Raw genomic sequence first — 19,381 nt, forward strand, 5'->3', positions numbered from 1 at the left:
TGCTCCTTGTTTTACAAAAAGATGGATGAGGCCATGAGGTCACTTAAAGACTCTAGGGCCACACTCAGGTTCTTGGCGGTCTACACCTCAGCCACTAAAAGCATTTTACACCAGGAGGTTCAGTCCCTCTTATCTCTCAGTGCCATAGAAGAGGTCATCTTGGAGCAAAAGAGAAAAGGATTTTGTTCAAGATATTTTCTCATCCCCCCACAAAAAGTGAGGTCTTTGAACTATCCTGGGACATAAGGGGCCTGAACACCTGCATCAAAAGTCTCTGGTTCCGGATGGTATCCATGGCATCCAGCATCCTGTCCCTAGATCAGAAGGAGTGGTATGCTGCCCTCAACCTTCAGGATTCATATGTCCACAGCACAATTCACTGAGCCCACGAGTGCTTCCTGAGGTTTGCATTAGGAAACAATCACTACCAGTGCCAAGTTTTGCCATTTCAGCTCTCAATGGCACCCACATTATTTACAAAATGTCTGGCAGTGGTGGAGGTCTAATTCAGAAGGATAGGTGTCCAGGTGTTTCCCTACTTTGACAACTGGACCAGTCAGAGGTCACGCAGAGCCCCAGATGCAGTCCAGTGTGAAGATAATATTTGAGATGCTGTCACATCTGGGCCTGCTGGTGAACATAATGAAATTGACCCTTAAGCCCATATGACCAAGAGTGTTCATAGGGACTGTGATGGATGCTACCAAGGCCTTGACCTGCCTGGCACCCAGAAGATTTGAGACCTTGCAGAACTTGTGCTTTGATCTACAGTCCAGCTCCAAACTCAGATAAGAGACTGCCTCATGCCGATGGTCCTCAAGCCAGCACCTTCGACACACCATATGCCAGGTTCCACTTTAGTCAGCTTCAGGCATAGATACTGTTAACTTGCTGCAGGCAGCATTTGGATTTGCTAGCATACATCTAACCATCAGTCCTTCAGTCTCTGGACTGGTGGAAATATTCCCCACATCTCCTGCAGTGGAGTCCCATTTTCTCCAGATCCTCCATCCAGGATCATACTTAAAGTTGCTTCCATGATTGGATGGGAGGCACATATGGCAACCTTTTGGCCCAGGGCCAGTGGTCAGTGGTGGAGAGGTCCTCATGGACAAACATACTGGAACTATGGCCTATGCACAATGCCTGAAGAGTATTCCTATTGGACATTCAGGGCTGTTCCATTTGGATGGTGTCGGACAACATGGCTGCAGTATTTTACCTCAGCAAGCAAGAAGGGACCAGATCATTATGACCCTGCCAGGAAGCAGTGCAACTATGGAAATTTATCATGAGGCATGATGTCAATTGTTAGCAGTTGACTTGATAGGGCTAGACAACTTAGTGGCAGACAATCTGAGCAGACATTTCCTGAGGAATCGTGAATGTTCAATTAATTGAGAGGGTCTCTTCTTGGTTTTTGCAAATGGGGGACCTCACACAAAGACCTGATTGTCACAGATGTTGTCTAAGTGGGGGAAAGGACTCAGTGTCCTGGTTGGATGCATTCCTCCTCTCTTGGATAAAGGTGTTCTTCTACACTTTCTTCCCTCCCTACCGCCCCCCAGTTCTGCTGCTCCCAAAGGTGTTGCAGAAGATCCAGCATGAGAGGGCTACAGTGATCTTCCTGGCCCAGCATGCCAAGACAGACCTGGTATTCAGTGCTGCGCAACTTCTTCATAGTGCCCCCAGCCTCTCTTCTGGTGACCTTGAATCTTCTGACTCAGAATGAGGGCAGGTTTCTGCACCCAGGTCTCCACTCCCTCCCCCTGACTGCATGGACACTTACTGGTTGATGCTGTCAGAGAGCTCGTGCTCCAGCACAGTGCAGGAGATACTGATAAATAGCAGAAAGGAATCAACCAGGAATTGTTGGCACAGATCCTAACAAGCATCAATTCCAGTCCACCCACTAGGAATGCTGTGAGGAGAATCCAAGCCCCTGTGCTCTGAATGTCTGGTGTGTTTCAAGCCTGTGGCATCTGAATGGAGTCCAGCCACTGCCCAAATCTTCAGATCTCTAGGCACACACTCAGGGCGCAGACCTTCTCTCTGGCACCCCCATCTAAGTGTAGGAACTTGCTATCTAGATGCCTAGCCATTCTGCGCAAACCGCTGACCCTTTAGACTCCCCAGTATTTAAAAAAAAACCCTCTCCCATGATTCCACACCAGAGGCATGAAACTTCTGATTTACAGTTTAACTCTACAAAAATTGGAAAGAGTCCAACGGAGGGCAACAAAAATGATTAGGGGGCTGGAGCACATGACTTAGGAGGAGAGGCTGAGGGAACTGGGATTGTTTAGTCTGCAGAAGAGAAGAGTGAGGGGGGATTTGATAGCTGCTTTCAACTACCTGAAAGGGGGTTCCAAAGAGGATGGATCTAGACTGTTCTCAGTGGTAGCAAATGACAGAACAAGGAGTAATGGTCTCAAGTTGCAGTGGGGGAGTTTTAGGTTGGATATTAGGAAAAACTTTTTCACTCAGAGAGTGATGAAGCACTGGAATGGGTTACCTAGGGAGGTGGTGGAATCTCCTTCCTTACAGATTTTTAAGGTCAGGCCTGATAAAGCCCTGGCTGGGACGATTTAGTTGGGAATTGGTCCTGTTGGACTAGATGACCTCCTGAGGTCCCTTCCAACCCTGATATTCTATGATTCTCTCGAGGACACACAGCAGTCAGACATCCTATTCTAACATCTTAGTGCCCTGCTATATTTAATCATTTAAAGTACAGATTACAGATCTCCCAAAACAGTGAAACATCCTAACCACAATGTCCCTCACTAGTTCACTTTTTCCTTCGGAGTTCTTGGGGCATCATCTGTGTTCCATTGAGCAGGCAGACAGGTAGCATCTTCCATCTGCTTTCTTCCGTCCTGCTACAGCAGCCTCCCTTATCATGCTCTGGTGCAAAATGGCTCTCTTCTCCAGTTCCCCCTGAGATACCTTTATAGATGACTGCTGGAGTGACCTGCTTCTTTTGTTCTTTACCAGGTAACTGTCCATTACTTCCAAACCTTCTCGTAAAACAAGAGGAAGAAGGGTTTTCTCCCAGCAAAAGCAAATTTTGTCCATGTGTTTTGCTTTGAATATGTTGTTTGCAGTGTTGTTGTAATTGTTTTGGTTCCAGGACATATGAGAGACAAGGTGGATGAGGTAATATATTTTGTTGGACCAACATAAGTTGGTCAAAATTTCACTTGACCAAGCAGGTGTCTAGCATATACTGGAGTAACTCTATCATTTGAAACATTAGTATTCTCCTTAAGCTCTTTGCAGGTGCATCTCACAGCCCTATTGGCCATACATCCACTGATTGACCACTTCTCTGTCTTTTCACACCCAGTGGCAAAGAGGTTCCTGGATGGCATCTCTACAGTCTTTCTGCCACCTAAGTACCCTGGCCCAGCGTGAGACCTCAATCTGAGTCCTCTCATGGAGGCTGCATTTAAGCCATTGGCAGCATGTTCATTTTCCTCTCCGTCTCTGTGTGTGAAAGTTGCCTTTCTCCTAGTAGTTACCTTGGCCTGGCGGCTGGGAGAGAGACAGGCTTTGATGGCAGGAGCACCATAAACTATCATACATAAGGGCAATGGTATCCCACCCTAGATTCCTGCCTAAGTGATATTCAAATTCCACATCAATAAAACCATCAATATGGCTGTATTCTTATCGAAGTCTCATACGGAAAGAGTGGAGCAGTAGTTACATATATTGGATGTGAGAAGGACACTGCTATTCTACTTGGATAGGACTAGGTACTTTCAGAAGTCTACCAGGTTTTTTGTTGCTTATGGAGAGAGGGTTAGGGGGCAGGCAGTGTCTGCCCAGAGAGTATCTAGCTGGATGGCCCAGTGCATTGCTTTATGCTTTTGCCTGGCAGCGGCACCTCCCACTGTCAGAGTACTAACTAATGCATTCCCCCAGAGTGCGGGCTGCATTAGCAGCTTCCCATAAGGGACATTTGCAAGTCAGCAACTTGATCATCTGCTCACACATTCACAAAGCATAATGCACTATTGCAGGGATTGGCAACCTTTGGCACGCGGCATGCCTGGGTAAGCACCCTCACGGGACCACCAAATAATTTTATTTAAAAAATTACTAAAAATACTTGGTCCAGAAATGGTAGGCGAGCTCTTGCTAATTGTTTGTCTTGCTGCCAACTCAGGGGTATGGCTCCCACTATTTAGTCACCTTTGGGGATGCCATGATCAAGACTAAGTGAAATAATCGCAATTATTAACAATATCTGTTTCCATAGAAAGGAAAAAAAAATTTAAGAGAGTACCACAAATGATATAATACAAGAGAGAAACTGGTGACTTCCAGTACAATCTCTTCTGTATATCTCTCTGCGAAAAGCTTTAACAGAGATTACACCATTGGGGGTGTACTACCTCTGTGGGTGCTTTTTTCCTGGTAAATTAGGACCAATGTATATTATTTCCCCAAAGTGTAGCTAATTCAATTTTAATATCTTATTAGATACCTAAAACTGTTTGTGTAGGGGCAAGGGGATCCTGTTGTTTATTAACAAATAATCAGACAGTTTATATTTGGGGAAAGTAAGCAGCCTTAACTAAATCCTATGAAATTGAAGAAAATATTAAAATTAGTTACCTAGAATAAGACATTTAAGGATCTGTTCTAAGACAGGCAAATGATGAATATTAGGAATTTTCAGTCCAGTTATGTCCCACTGTTTCTCTGTTTACCAATGTTTAGCCCCTATTTCCTCTCCAGAATTTAGTCTAATCACTTTTTGATTAACAGGAGAAAAATCTTTTAAGTTGCAACATTTTAATATTCCAGCAAAATCATTACAAAACCTGGGATTCTGGAATGAGAGGGGTCAGGGGGCCATGACCCTCCCACTTTTTGAAAGTGAATGGGCCTGCTGATCCACATTTTGCCACAGGCCCCACCGCTGCCCCTCCTCTTCCCCATGAGGCCCCGCCCAGGCTGGCTGCTGGAGCCCAGTCGGGGAGACCGGGGAGCTGAAGACTCTTTACCTGCCCTGAGCAGAGTCTGGAGGGTGGAGACATGGGCCGGGGGTTACTCTCAGGTCCACCCCACCTCAGGCAGCTGGCAGGGCCCAGGCTTCCCATCCCCACTCTAGCTTCTGACTTGGGCATGGGCAGGGCCTCAGGGGAAAGAGGGGTAGAGGTGGGAGTGGAGTGGCTCTGGTCCCCTACTTTTGGGAAGGCTCCACCACCCCTGTTTAAAACTAATCCCCTGTTAACTTCCTCTCATCAGTCCATGTTGAAGTCTTTGGGAGGTTTTCATTGGGGTGGTTTCTTCTGCAGTCGTGTGTGTGTGTCAGTTTGCTTGTGAAGTGCTATGTTTGAGCAGAGTAGTAGATAGTGTGTGTGTGTGTGTGTGAGGTGCTCACTCGAGTGTTTTCAGATCTTTTTCTTCCTCTTTTCCTGAAATTATAGGAAAGCATGCCTCCTTCAGTTGTGTGCTGTCTCTCTTTCATTGGCTTCATGCCTTCTGGTTTGGCTTAGATGACATTTCTAGCTCCTGAGTATGCCATCTGTTTAATGATATGCAACATTTCTTTAATTGCCTTTGTTCTTCTTATGGCAAGATAGACCCAGTTTATTTTTAAAAGTAATTGGAACCTTCTTTTTATTTGGTCTATTTTTTGAGATGAGTTTCAATTTTATTAGCATTTGAAAGAAAATAAAATTCTGTTTTCAAAAAGTCTACGCTCCTGTTCTTTATACAAAAGGATTTAGTTCTCAACAGTCTTTTTAAATTAAATACTGTACCTCTTACAAAGGCCTTGGCTACACTCACACTTTACAGTGCTGCAACTGGGGTGTGAAAAAACACCCCCCTGAGCGCTGCAAGATACAGCGCTGTAAAGCGTCAGTGTAATCAGGGCAGCAGCGCTGGGAATGCGGCTCCCAGCGCTGCACGCCACACCCGTAAGGGGTGTGGTTTACATGCAGCGCTGGGAGAGCTCTCTCCCAGCGCTGCTGCTCTGACTACACTCACACTTCAAAGCGCTGCCGGGGCAGCGCTTTGAAATTCCAAATGTAGCCATACCCAAAGTCTTCAGCTTTAAATAATTAGAGTTGTTTCTTTGAAAGGATGATTCTTGTCTTTTGGAGTTAATTGAGAATTTTCTTGTGCACTGCCAATAATTAATTACCCATCACTATAAATATTCTACATGTAAATGGTTCTTACTCTAGATTAGCAAGGTCACTAGATTCCATGTTGGTACATAAAGCATTTTACCATTTACACAGCAATGACATTAAGAGCTTTGCATTTAGCTAACATATTTGCAGGTATGCATTTCACAAAGGCATCTGTCATTTCAACATTTAAGAAGTAAACGTTTAAAACATCTCCAATTAAACATATTTTTCTCTATAACTTCTAAGAACACAAGCAGATTTTCTGGGAAGAGGGTGGGGGTTCGTAGAACCCAGTTTACCTAGATTTGTTGCTCTGATAGCACACTCTACATTTCTTTTTTACTGTTAGGCCTCTGCTTAAAATGCTAGCGTTTTCTATGGTCTGTCCCCTTGAGGTTTACTCATCTTTGGGAGACAGAAGCAGGAAGCTTCTGGAATTTCTTTGATCAGCTTTAGCATTTTGTAATATAACTAGCTATACATGTATATTATTATAATTCCAAGCATCCTGGCTATAACATCCTTCTAGCTATAGCTTAATATTCAGTAAAGATGCAAACAGTTTTAATGATGTACAAAATGTTGTTATAATTATATAAATCTAATTTTTGCCTCAATATTGAGGTCTCTCCCACACAATATGCAGCACAGCTCAAAACGTCAGTAACAAACTGAACTGCAACCCATATCATCTTTCTAATCTTCATGCACATGTCGAGCAGTAAGTAAAGATGTGCAAGAAAACATCCTTGGGCTGTATTCATATGTGCCCATAGCAAAACTATCCTGCATGCTGTTGGAGATTTCTTAACTACGTCAGTGTGCTACTTACTGGCCATATAATCCATGAATTCATTACAGCTGTACCTGCCCACATTGCACAATAAGATCTAGAAATTCCTCTGATTACTGTGGCTCTGCACGCCAAGTGATGGATTCGAAGCTTGTGCATCAGGCAGTGTGTCTAGGGTAGCCACATGAATCTCTCTCAGTTCTTCCATTCGTTAAAAGCTCTCATTCATGAAACCGAATATTTCTCAGTAGTCTGAATTTAGGATTTCAGTATTTTAACTAAAACTTACTGTTCATAAATTATTTCCTTTATTTCCTAGAGAGTGTCAAGTATATTCAATTTTATTTCTTAGAAATGTTGTTTTGACACTATTAAGATGTGTCAGGTGAACCAGAGTCCATTTCTGAGTTGCACATCATTTTGCTTAGGTTTTAAAGAGCAGGCAATTATACTGGCAGGTATCAGAGTTAGACAGTGAGGAAGTGAATGATTTTTAAAAGCTTAAGCAGAGCTTGCCAAGACAGAGGCTGATTTCCGTGGTCCCCAAGGGACACTACATTTCCAAAGCATGGAGAAACCAATTCCCTTTCTGGAACAGTTTTTCTTGTCTCCTCTTGTCTAACTGGTGTTGTTATTGTTGCTATGGTGAATAAATGAATGCTTCATGATGCCACTGGAAAAGTCAGCATTGACGTCTTTTGCAAACAGCTAATAGTCCGCCCCCATACCTTTTTTATGAGCCTAGTCTGTCTGGCTAATTGTGCAAACTAATTTAAAATGTTTCTCAATGTAAGCCACCTTTTGTGAACCTTTCATTAAAAAGCTGGTCTACTGAATTGTCAGGAATACTGAAGAATGTATCTACCAGCATGCATCTATAAATATAATACATAGCAGTCTGTTGAAAGAAACAGTGGTTTGAAGGAAAAAATCAGACCTATATAACAATAGGTCATTTATTTAAGTGATAAAGTATTTTTTTCTGAAAAACTTGCTTTTCATATTGAGTGGTTTTCTCTTGAATACAGAGTTATGTAGCAATACAGAATAGTCCTTCTCAAGCTCATGAGTAACAGTTATTGATGAATTGTATTTTGCATCATTCCTGCAACACAGGCTGCTTCTTCTCAGATGCTTGTGATTACGTTTTATTTCTAGAGACTGCAGTACCACCTTATCTATCTGGGAGATGCTTATGGTGTCTTATTATGTACTGAAACTGACTGTGGTGCTGCATTAGTCTTCTCATGTCTGGCAAAAAATGGAAGAATTAGATTGTGAAAAAGATAATAGCATTGAATGCTAGCTACTGAAATTAAACGTAAATTATTTGTAATGATTTGTAAATAAGACTTTTCATCTAGGTTGAAAGACAGTGCAGCAAAGAATATTTAAGAGGTGAAATAAATGGTTGATACTTGGTTATCCCCTTTCAACAAACAGGCACATTGTTGATGGTAACATACCAAGAGATACAAGGGGGACTGGGGGGAGAAAATGGGAGAAGGGCAGTTTGAACACCCCACTGACTTAATGCCACTTTCTTTGTATTCAAAACACAAACCATTCTCAAGTGTTTCTTGGTTTACTAAGGAGTTTCAGCAATCTGGTATTCTACAGTGTAAACAAAAAGAAGCCACGTGTATTGAAAAGCTGTGGTGTGTATTTTATTGGGAACTATTTTTAAAAAGAGCTTCAGTGCAACCTTTTTATCAATTGCTGGCAGACTAAAAGAGATGTTTTTTCTTGCATTTGGTAACATCTGTATGTGCAGCTCACATTTTATTTTCTCACTCTTAAAAAATATATTCTATATTGTGTTGCTTTAGGGGCACAGCCAGCGACGAAATGTGCAATTTCTACATTATGTATTACATGGAGGCCAAACATGCTGTTTCATACATGACCTGTACACAGAATATAAACCCGGATATGTTCAGAAACATTCCACAGGAGGCAAATATTCCTATTCCAGTCAAGTCTGATATGATCATGATGACACATGAACATCATCATGAAGGTAAAAAAAAATTTTCTGAAGTTGGTTTTACTCTTCGTTTGTTATATGAGAGACAGGCTTAACTATGCAATTTGTATATAAGGATTTTTATAAGAATCTAGATATGTTCTTTTGAAATTTATGAAATGCATAGGTCTGAGACGCCATTGTTAATAAATGCTGATTTGTTGGTAGCAGTGATTTGTGGACGTTTGCTTTATTAGTCTTTTATCCACTTCTTTATTCAGGATTGCCATGTTTCCTTCCTCTCATGGTCCAGCAGTGTTTTTATCATTACATTACATGGCTGCCTGTGCAACTAAGGTGTCTCTCAGTCTTTCCAAAGTGTCATATCCTATATTGCCCATTAAGAAGTGTTTAGTACTGTAGTTTCCCTGTCCCATTTGCTGCGTAGTTCAATACATCACTTCCATGATACTTTTAGCTTCTGCTAGTTGAATGAGAGAGCCCAAAGGTTTTGCCACACACTGAGCTCTCTCATACATTGCTCCAGCTCTAGACTGTGTATCAGGCATTCATAAATAAGCATGTGTTATCTGCTGGGTTTGAACATAGACTAGAAGCCAGATATCCTAGGTTCTATCTCCAGCTACCAGTTCATTGTAGTCCTGATCTGAAATCCATTGAAGTCAGTAAGAGTCTTCCATAGAAAGTAGTTTTAAACTGTCTCTGACTTGCACATTTTTAAAATTGGTGTAATGCCAATTTCTCTTTGTTTCACAAAAACTTCGTTTGTAAAGCACTTCCATCCTATGATCTGAAAGTAATATATTGTAATGTCACTAACTCTTCCTGTTTAATTTTAGAATACTTAATTGTAGTGGTCAGCTGTTTGGAACTTAATATATTATGTTTTAATAATCTCATACATGTATATCATTTACTGTACTACTGCTTTGTCTGTTTTCCCCAAGCAATAGAGACATATAGAAAGCAAGTGCTTGAGTTCACTAAACAAAACAAAAAAAAAAAAGGAAAAGGAAAATGTTAAATTCAGTCCATATACAGAGATTATTGGTATATTCTTAACCTTCTTTAGAAACCAAGAAAACAGATGATAGTTCTTCACTGAAGCAGCCAAAAAGAGAAGAGGAAGAGGTTTTGGATCAGGGTATGTATAATAAACCCTAGCCATATTTAAAAAAAAAGATTCATTAACTTAAATCACTGGTAAACCACATCCTGATTATATTATGAATTAATGTATTAGTATTTTTCTTTCCTTTTATCATCTAAAATGTAATGCATTCTTTACAACTATGTTGCTGTGCTTTATATAATGAATAATTCAGGAGGTATTGGTCAATTACCAGTCTCCAGCCTTGCAGGTAAAATTCATTAGTGCAATTTAATCTCATTAGATTTCTCTGTTCCTGGTTTAATTTTTGTACCACCATTCTAATTTATCTGTCTATTCACAGTGCCGTAGCATGGGTGCACAGGACTGGTGGTTGTCCTACAGAATGATAATTCAATAACTGTTCTATTATATTTTTATTTCTTTAATATGAAAGTATATATTAAATTAACAATCTATATGTGAGCTATTATTAGAAAACCATTTGAACAAAATCAGGGAAATTAAGAGTTAAAATTTTATTAAGAATGGCGTAGCAATCTTACATTCCTAAGTGTGGAATAATATGGGAAGAAGACCTATATACATACAAGGGAGTACTATCTTGTGCTTTGTATTGATGCAATATGTAATGAGTTGAGCAGAGTGTAACAGGGTTAATACTGAGCCTTTTTTTGCTATATTTAAATTGACATGTTTAAAATGTATGTACCAGTGTATTGCATATACATGGTTTGCAAAACATCTGCTATGAATCTTGTTCCTTTTTAATGCTTCTCAGAAGATACTGCATCACATCAGCCATTAAGAGGTATATTAAAATTTGGCAGTATTTCTGGTTCATTTGGACCAAATATAATACCACTTAGCTTGTTAAGAATATTGATTTGATATTACATTTTTCCCAAGGAGACACTATAATGTCAGTGAAGTTTGATGCATTTTTACTTGAATGTAGTTTGCCTTTTCAGTTTGGAAGTGCACAGTAAGACATAAGTGGAACTGGTAGATTATTGTAATGAGTTAAGTGTGTCAGAGTTAATTTTATGTTAAAGGATAAGATTTTCAAAAGTGCACTCAGCATTAGCCTTACTCTGGTGCCATTGAGGATAATGGTAAAACTCCCTTTTACTTTGGTGGGTAGAGAGTTAGGCCATTGCTAAGAGCTTTTGAGTACCTCATCCAAAGTGGTACATTTACCACATGCACAAAACCACTTTGTAATGTTAAATGATTCAAATCACTAAAAGTTACAAATAAATAAATTGGAATTCAGAAAATCATAAGTTTTAGAGCAACTTGACTAAAAGTACTTTAAATTACTAAAGCCTGTTTTTACAATTGTGTATTTAAAACACATCTTTAAGGAGGTCTACAGTGGAGTTGGCCTTGTAATTTCCAGCTCAAAGAAACATCCCACAATAAATCTGATCAAGCTTGTGCACTAAATATCAAACGTTGCCACCGTGGCATAAGCCACGAGATGGGTTAGCCACCTGATGGTGTACGGAGGGCTTCAGATAGGATCATACTTGGGGCAGCTAGCCCATCCTGCCATTTGCAGTGCTCCAGGTACACTTCTATTTTTAATGTGCAAGCTGTGTCAGATAGCACAGGTACTTCTGCCTGAACTGAAAATTACACTTCTGGCTCCAGAGTAGATGCACCATTAGTCTACTCCAGCTGTATATTTTTATAAAGTAGTAAATTTAGGCTGATCATTCTTATTTGATGTTTCAGTCCAATACCAAATAAATCAGTCATTTTGTAAACACCGAACAAGATTTACTGTGAGAAGCAACTTGTACCTTGGTCACGGCCACATTAGCAATGAGTACTATAATATTTAGGAAGGTCTTGTTTTCTGTTTGTTTGATAGCATTCAGTAATGTTCAGAACACATTTATTTTTCTTAAAGATGTGATTTGAAACACTTCCAGTTGTTTTCAAAGAACAATATCTGCAATGCAGTCTTGTTTGCTATGAGACCACTATTTGGTGTGCACATCTTCATCTAACTTGTTTCTATGGAAACTGGATCTCCGTTGTATTGTCCATTTGAAGTTAGTTGTGTTTTAAGACATCAAAACGCTTGAAGAGCCTAGATTAGGGACTTTTGTTTTGTATTCTTAAATGTTGATTGGGCCAGAGTCTCCTCTCATTCACACCACTTTTACGCCATTATAGTTTCATTGACTTCAGTGGAGTTATTCCTTTTTACACAGGTGCAACGAAGGGAGATTCAGACCCACTGATTTTTGCTTTTTGTCTTTAAGATTTTTCCTCTTCCTAGCAGCTGTTGAGTGTTGGTATAAATCATGTCTTTCTTTGTATTTATAAGCCACTGCTACAGTGATACAATCACACAGAAATTATATCAAAATAGGTGCTAACAGAGGAGAGAGAATTCCACAGTTCTTTGCAAACCACACAGTCAGAGATGTCTGTGGACACAAAAGCACATCAACTCACATTCACAAAAGACTGGCTCAGGCTAGTAAAGTATACAAAGAAACCAGGGAACTGAAGGTGGCCTATTAAATTGCATGCAGTTATGAGTGTTCTTTTTTTAATAAAATAGGCCCTTAAATTTGCTCAGAGAATAGCTCCTTAGTGATAACTTATCCTTAATAATCTTTATTACTTATTGGAGAAGCATTTAAAAATACTGACACATGTTTAAAATATCAGAAGGGTAGCTGTGTTAGGCCTGGTCTACACTACACTTTTACACTGATTTTAGCAGCGTTAAACTGATTTAACGCTGTACCCGTCCACACAGCGAGGCCCTTTATATTGATATAAAGGGCTCTTTAAATCGGTTTCTGTACTCCTCCCTAACGAGAGGAGTAGCACTAAAATCGGTATTACCATATCGGATTAGGGTTAATGTGGCCGCAAATCGACAATATTGGCCTCCGGGCAGTATCCCACAGTGCTCCACTGTGACCGCTCTGGACAGCAATCTGTACTCAGATGCACTGGCCAGGTAGACAGGAGAAGCCCTGTGAACTTTTGAATTTCATTTCCTGTTTGCCCAGCGTGGAGCTCTGATCAGCACGGGTGGCCATAAAGTCCCAAATCCAAAAAGAGCTCCATCATGGACTGTACGGGAAATACTGGATCTGACCACTGTATGGGAAGACAAATCTGTTCTATCAGAACTCCATTACAGAAGACGAAATGCCAGAGCATTTTAAAAAAATCTCCAGGCTATGATACAGAGTCCACAGCACAATGCTGCGTGACATGCGTAGCGGAAAGCCAAAGAATCAAATGGACGCTCATGGAGGGAGGGAGCAGGTACCGAGGACTCCAGCTATCCCGCAGTCCCCGCAGTCTCTGAAAATCATTTGCATTCTTGGCTGAGCTCCCAATGCCTGTAGGGTCAAACACATTGTCCGGGGTGGTTCAGGGTCTATCTCGTCAGTTTACCTCCCCTCCCCCTCCATGATAGAAAAGAGGAAAAAATTGTTTCTTGACTTTTTTCAATGTCACCCTATGTCTACTGCATGCTGCTGGTACACAAGGTGCTGCAGCAGTAAACAGTAGCATCCTCTCTCCACCCCTCCCCGGTGGCAGACGTTACAGTACAGAAGAACTGATAGCCGTCCTCGTCATGAGCCTGTGAGTGCTCCTGGCTGGCCTCAGGTGAAGTCGGCCAGGGGCGCCTGGGTAAAAATAGAATGATTCCCGGTCATTCCCAGTAGATGGTACAGAACGGCTGGTAACCGTCCTCATCATAGCAACTGGGGGCTGAGCTCCATCAGCCCCCTCCCTTTCATGTGTAAAGAAAAGATTCTGTACTGCCTGGACTATCATAGCAGCTGGAGGCTGCCTCCCCCTCATTTTATCTCAGTAACAAGTCAATGTTTCTTATTCCTGCATTCTTTATTATTTCATCACACAAATGAGGGGGACACTGCCACGGTAGCCCAGGAAGGTTTGGGGAGGAGGGAAGCAACGGATGGGGTTGTTGCAGGGACACCCCCTAGAATGCCATGCAACTCATCATTTCTGCGGGATCTGACGCAGAGTGGCTGTGCTCTCTGGTTCTCTGATACGCTGGTTCTCTAGTACACTTGCCCCATATTCTAGGCAGGACTGACTCTATTTTTAGATACCATAAAGTAGGGATTGACTCAGGGAGTCATTTCCATTTTTGTCTTTGCGCCCCGAGCCGACCTCAGCCAGGGGCACCCATGACAGCAGCAGACAGTACAGAATGACAGATAACCATCATCTCATTGCCAGTTTACAATGGCGCAGCAGACGGTACAGAACGACTGATAACTGTCTCTGCTGTCATGCAAAGGCAAATGAATGCTGCTGTGTAATGCTGCAGTATCGCCTCTGTCAGCGGCATCCAGTACACATATGGTGACAGTAAAAAAAAAAAAAAAAAAAAAAAAACGCTGAACAGGCTCCATGGTTGCCGTGCTATGGCGTCTGCCAGGGCAATCCAGAGAAAAAGGACATAAAATGACTGCCTGCTATTGCTTTCCCGGAGGAAGGAATGACTGTTGACATTTACCCCGAATCACCTGCGACAATGATTTTTGCCCCCATATGAAAGTATCTTTCAGCCTAGAAAGTTTTTTTTAAGTCATTTCCTATATTGTACCAGTATATCAAATACCACATTATCCACCCTGATCATTCATTGAAATTTGGTTTGTCTGTGAAAATTATTACAGACCTCCATGATGTAAAATTTATTTTATTGTGAGTGGTATGACTGCAGCCTTTTGAGAGTCATGCTACCTTGAGCCAATAGAAGCCAGATGTTTTGAGAAGGTGAGGGGAGGTCACTAAAGGGAGAGAGAGAGTTAAAGAAGCTATATGGGTACGTCTACACTACAGGATTATTCCGATTTTACATAAACCAGTTTTGTAAAACAGATTGTTTAAAGTCAAGTGCACGCAGCCACACTAGGCACGTTAATTCGGCGGTGTGCGTCCATGGTCCGAGGCTAGCGTCGATTTCTGGAGCGTTGCACTGTGGGTAGCTATCCCATAGTTCCTGCAGTCTCCCCCGCCCCTTGGAATTCTGGGTTGAGATCCCAGTGCCTGATGGGGCAAAAATCATTGTCGCGGGTGGTTCTGGGTACAGCCTCACCCCTCCCTCCCTGAAAGCAGCAGACAACCGTTTCGCGCCTTTTTTCCTGGGTGAACTGTGCAGACGCCATAGCACATCAAGCATGGACCCTGCTCAGATCAATACCGCAATCGTGGACGTTGTAAACACCTCGCGCATTCTCGTGCAGTCTGTGCTGAACCGGGACCTGCAAAGCCAGGCGAGGAGGAGGAGGTGGCTATGGCAGCGCGGCGACGAGAGTGATGAGGAGATGGACACAAAATTCTTTCAAACTGCAGGCCTCTGCACTTTGGAGATCCTGCTGGTAATGGGGCAGGTTCTAGCTATTGAACGCCGATTTTGGGCCCGGGAAACAAGCACAGACTGGTGGGACCGCGTAGTTTTGCAGGTGTGGGACGATTTGCAGTGGCTGCGAAACTTTCGCATGCGTAAGGGCCCTTTCATGGAACTTTGTGACTTGCTTTCCTCTACCTTGAAACGCCATAATACCAAGATGAGAGCAGCCCTCACAGTTGAGAAGTGAGTGGCAATAGCCCTCTGGAAGCTTGCAGTGCCAGACAGCTACCGGTCAGTCGGGAATCAATTTGGAGTGGGAAAATCTACTGTGGGGGCTGCTGTGATGCACATAGCCAAAGCAATCACTAAGCTACTGCTACAAAAGGTTGTGACTCTGGGAAATGTGCAGGTCATAATGGATGGCTTTGCTGCAATGGGATTCCCTAACTGTGGTGGGGCGATAGATGGAACCCATATCCCTATCTTGGCACCGGAGCACCAGGGCATGCAGTACATAAACCGCAGGGGGTACTTTTCCATGGTGGTGCAAGCACTGGTTGATCACAAGGGACGTTTCATCAACATCCACTTGGGATGGCCAGGAAGGGTTCATGACGCTCGCGTCTTCAGGAACACTACTCTGTTTAAACGGCTGCAGCAAGCGAATTACTTCCCAGGCCAGAAAATAACAGTTGGGGATGTTTGAAATGTCTGTAGTTATCCTGGGGGACCCAGCCTACCTGTTGATGCCATGGCTCATGAAGCCATACACAGGCAGCCTAGACAGTAGTCAGGAGCTGTTCAGCTACAGGCTGAGCAAGTGCAGAATGGTGGTAGAATGTGCATTTGGCCGTTTAAAGGCATGCTGTCGCACATTACTGACTCGCTCAGACCTCAGCCAAACCAATGTCCCCTTTGTTGTTGCTGCTTGCTGTGTGCTCCACAATCTGTGTGAGAGTAAGGGGGAGACCTTTATGGCGGGGTGGGAGGCTGAGGCAAATCAGCTGGCCGCTGATTACGCGCAGCCAGACACCAGAGCGATTAAAAGAGCACACCAGGAAGCAGTGCGCATCAGAGAAGCTTTGAAAACGAGTTTCATCACAGGCCAGGGTACGGTGTAACTGTTGTGTTTGTTTCCCCTTGATAAACCCGGCCCCCCCTTGATTGACTCATTCCCTGTAAGCAACCCACTCTCCCCCTTCGATTACAGTTTGCTTAAGGAAATAAAGTCACTATCGTTTAAAAATCATGTATTCTTTATTAAAAAGTCATTATAAAAAGAGGGAGAGAAATGACAAGGTATCCCGTGTGTGGTTTGGGAGGAGGATAGGAGGGAAGGAAAAGGCTACTAAAAACATTTCAATGTAATGACAGCCTTTTGGTTGGGCTATCCATGGGTGTGGAGTGGGCGGGTGCACGAAGCCTTCCCCCACACGTTCTTACAAGTCTGGGTGAGGAAGATATGGAACGTGATGAGTGGTGAGGGTGGTTACACAGGGGCTGCAGCGGCACTCTGTGACCCCGTTGCTCTTCCTGAAGCTCCACCAGACGTTGGAGGATATCAGTTTGATCACGCAGCAGCCCCAGCGTTGCATCCCGCCACCGCATATCTTCCTGCCTACGCCTCTGATCTTCCTGGTGCCACCTCTCATCTCGAGCGTCCCTCTTGTCCTCACGTTCACTGGCATCTTTCCTGTAATTTGATACCACGTTCTTCCACTCATTCAGATGAGCTCTTTCATTGCAGGTCACTTCCATGATTTTGAGAACATTTCATCTCGCGTCGTCTTTTTCCTCCGCCTTATCTGAGATAGCCTTCAGGTTGGAGTAGAGACACTTGAAAAATGTGCAGCTGCATGAGGGAGGGAAAAAAGGGAGAGAAGTATTTAAAAAGATACATTTTACAGAACAATGGTTATACTCTTTCACAGTGAACAACACTATTCGCCTTACATAGCACATGTGATTTCACTACAAGGTCGCATTTTGCATCTTAATATTGAGTGCCTGCAGCTCTGGTGTTACAGATCTCACAGACGCAGGCCCGGGCATCAGAATTCACCTTGCATGCGTCCATGGTAAGCCATTTGTCTTTCGGCTTCTGCAGCCTTCATATACACAGTGTCCTCCTTTCCCAAATACCAAGCAAATCCCGTTCAGTGATGCTTCTTTCCTGTTAACATGCAGCAGCAGAAGCCACCCCCCCCCCCAGTTCTGTGGGATGATCGCTTTACCCCTCCCCCCACCACATGGCTGGTATCATGGAAGATCACTGCTAATCACTCCCCTTCCCCCCCGCCATCGCGTGATAGCCAAACGCGAAAAAGCCCAGCGCTATTCCCCTCCACCCGCTTGGCTACGTGCAAGGAAGGATTTCTTTTAAGCAACAGGCAAACAGCCCAGTAGGAATGGCCATCTCTGTTCCCTTACTTAAATTCCTGAATTTCAACCAGGTTACCATGAACGATATCACTCTCCGGAGGATAACACAGCGAGATAAAGAACGGATGTTTCTTGAATGCCAGCAATCACCGGGACCATACCGATTATTTGCTACATGCATGACGTGGTAATGTGTCCTACCATGGTGGACGGAATAAGGCTGCCTTGCCCAGAAACCTTCTGCAAAGGCTTTTGGAGTATCTCCAGGAGCGCTTCATGGAGATGTCCCTGGAGGATTTCCGCTCCATCCCCAGACATGTTAACAAACTTTTCCAATAACTATACTGGCTGCGAATGCATCTCAAGTCCTCAGGGCAAATCAATCATTAAAAAACGCTTGCTTTTAAACCATGTTTTATATTTACAAAGGTACACTCACCAGAGGTCGCTTCCATGGCTTCACTGTCTGGGCTAGTGGCTTGGGAGGGCTGGGAGGGTAATTCCGTCTGGGTGAGAAAAAGCTCCTGGCTGTTGGGGAGAACGGAGTGCTGTGTGCTCTCTGCAAGCTCGTCCTCCTCTTCCTCCTTCTCATCTTCCCCGTCCACAGAATCCTCCGGCACGGCTGAGATTACCACCCCCACCTCAGAATCCACGGACGGGTGGGGTAGTGGTGGCGGACCCCCCTAGAATTGCATGCAGCTCAGCGTAGAAGCAGCATGTTTTCAGCCCTGCCCCGGACTTTCCGTTTGTTTCTTTGGTTTTCTGTAGGCTTATCTGAGCTCCTTAACTTTCACTCTGCACTGCACTGAGTCCCTGATGTAGCCTTTCTCCATCATGGCCTTGGAAATTTTTTCAAATATTTTTTCATTTCGTCTTTTGGAATGTAGTTCTGTTAGCACAGAATCCTTTCCCCATATAGCGATCAAATCCAGTACCTCCCTTGCGGTCCATGCTGGAGCTCTTTTTCGATTCTCAGGAGACTGCATTGTTACCTGTGCTGATGAGCTCTGCGTGGTCACCTATGCTGATCAGAGCTCCACGCTGGCCAAACAGGAAATGAAATTCAAAAGTTCACGGGGCTTTTCCTGTATACCTGGCCAGTGAATCCGAGTTGAGATTGCTGTCCAGAGTGGTCACAATGGTGCACTGTGGAATACCTGGAGGCCAATGCCATTGATTTGCGGCCACACTAACCCTAATCCGATACGGTAATGCCGATTTTAGCGCTACTCTTCTCGTTGGGGAGGAGTACAGAAACCGATTTAAAGAGCCCTTTATATCGATATAAAGGGCCTCGTTGTGTGGATGGGTACAGCGTTAAATCGGTTTAACACTGCTAAAATCGGTTTAAACGTGTAGTGTAGACCAGGCCTATTATGTGTTTTTTGAAGGGAGTTGCACATTCTGTTCTTTCATGGTGGAGGAAAGGGTTCATATTGGTGGTTGCCTGAGGGGAAGATTGTTAGCACAGTATCAGTGTAGCTTGAGACAAAAATGACAAAGCAACAGAGGTGTCATAAACAGATAGCTAAGGGTTAATGTCTCTTTCACCTGAAGCACCTGACCAGAGGACCAA

At 43.2% G+C, this 19,381-nt stretch overlaps 1 protein-coding gene across 11 annotated transcripts in view; it reads left to right on the forward strand.

The window, feature by feature from the left end:
• PAM (peptidylglycine alpha-amidating monooxygenase) overlaps positions 1–19,381 on the forward strand; it is an 843,699-nt gene that overhangs the window by 771,898 nt on the left and 52,420 nt on the right. For all 11 annotated transcript variants that reach the window (XM_050945654.1, XM_050945643.1, XM_050945642.1 and 8 more), the window contains 2 exons: positions 8,781–8,971; positions 10,011–10,082. In XM_050945654.1, the coding sequence (XP_050801611.1) occupies positions 8,781–8,971; positions 10,011–10,082 (263 nt within the window). The remainder of the gene's footprint in view (positions 1–8,780; positions 8,972–10,010; positions 10,083–19,381) is intronic.

The sequence above is a fragment of the Gopherus flavomarginatus genome, chromosome 3 (assembly GCF_025201925.1).
Source record: "Gopherus flavomarginatus isolate rGopFla2 chromosome 3, rGopFla2.mat.asm, whole genome shotgun sequence".
Lineage (NCBI taxonomy): Eukaryota > Metazoa > Chordata > Testudines > Testudinidae > Gopherus > Gopherus flavomarginatus.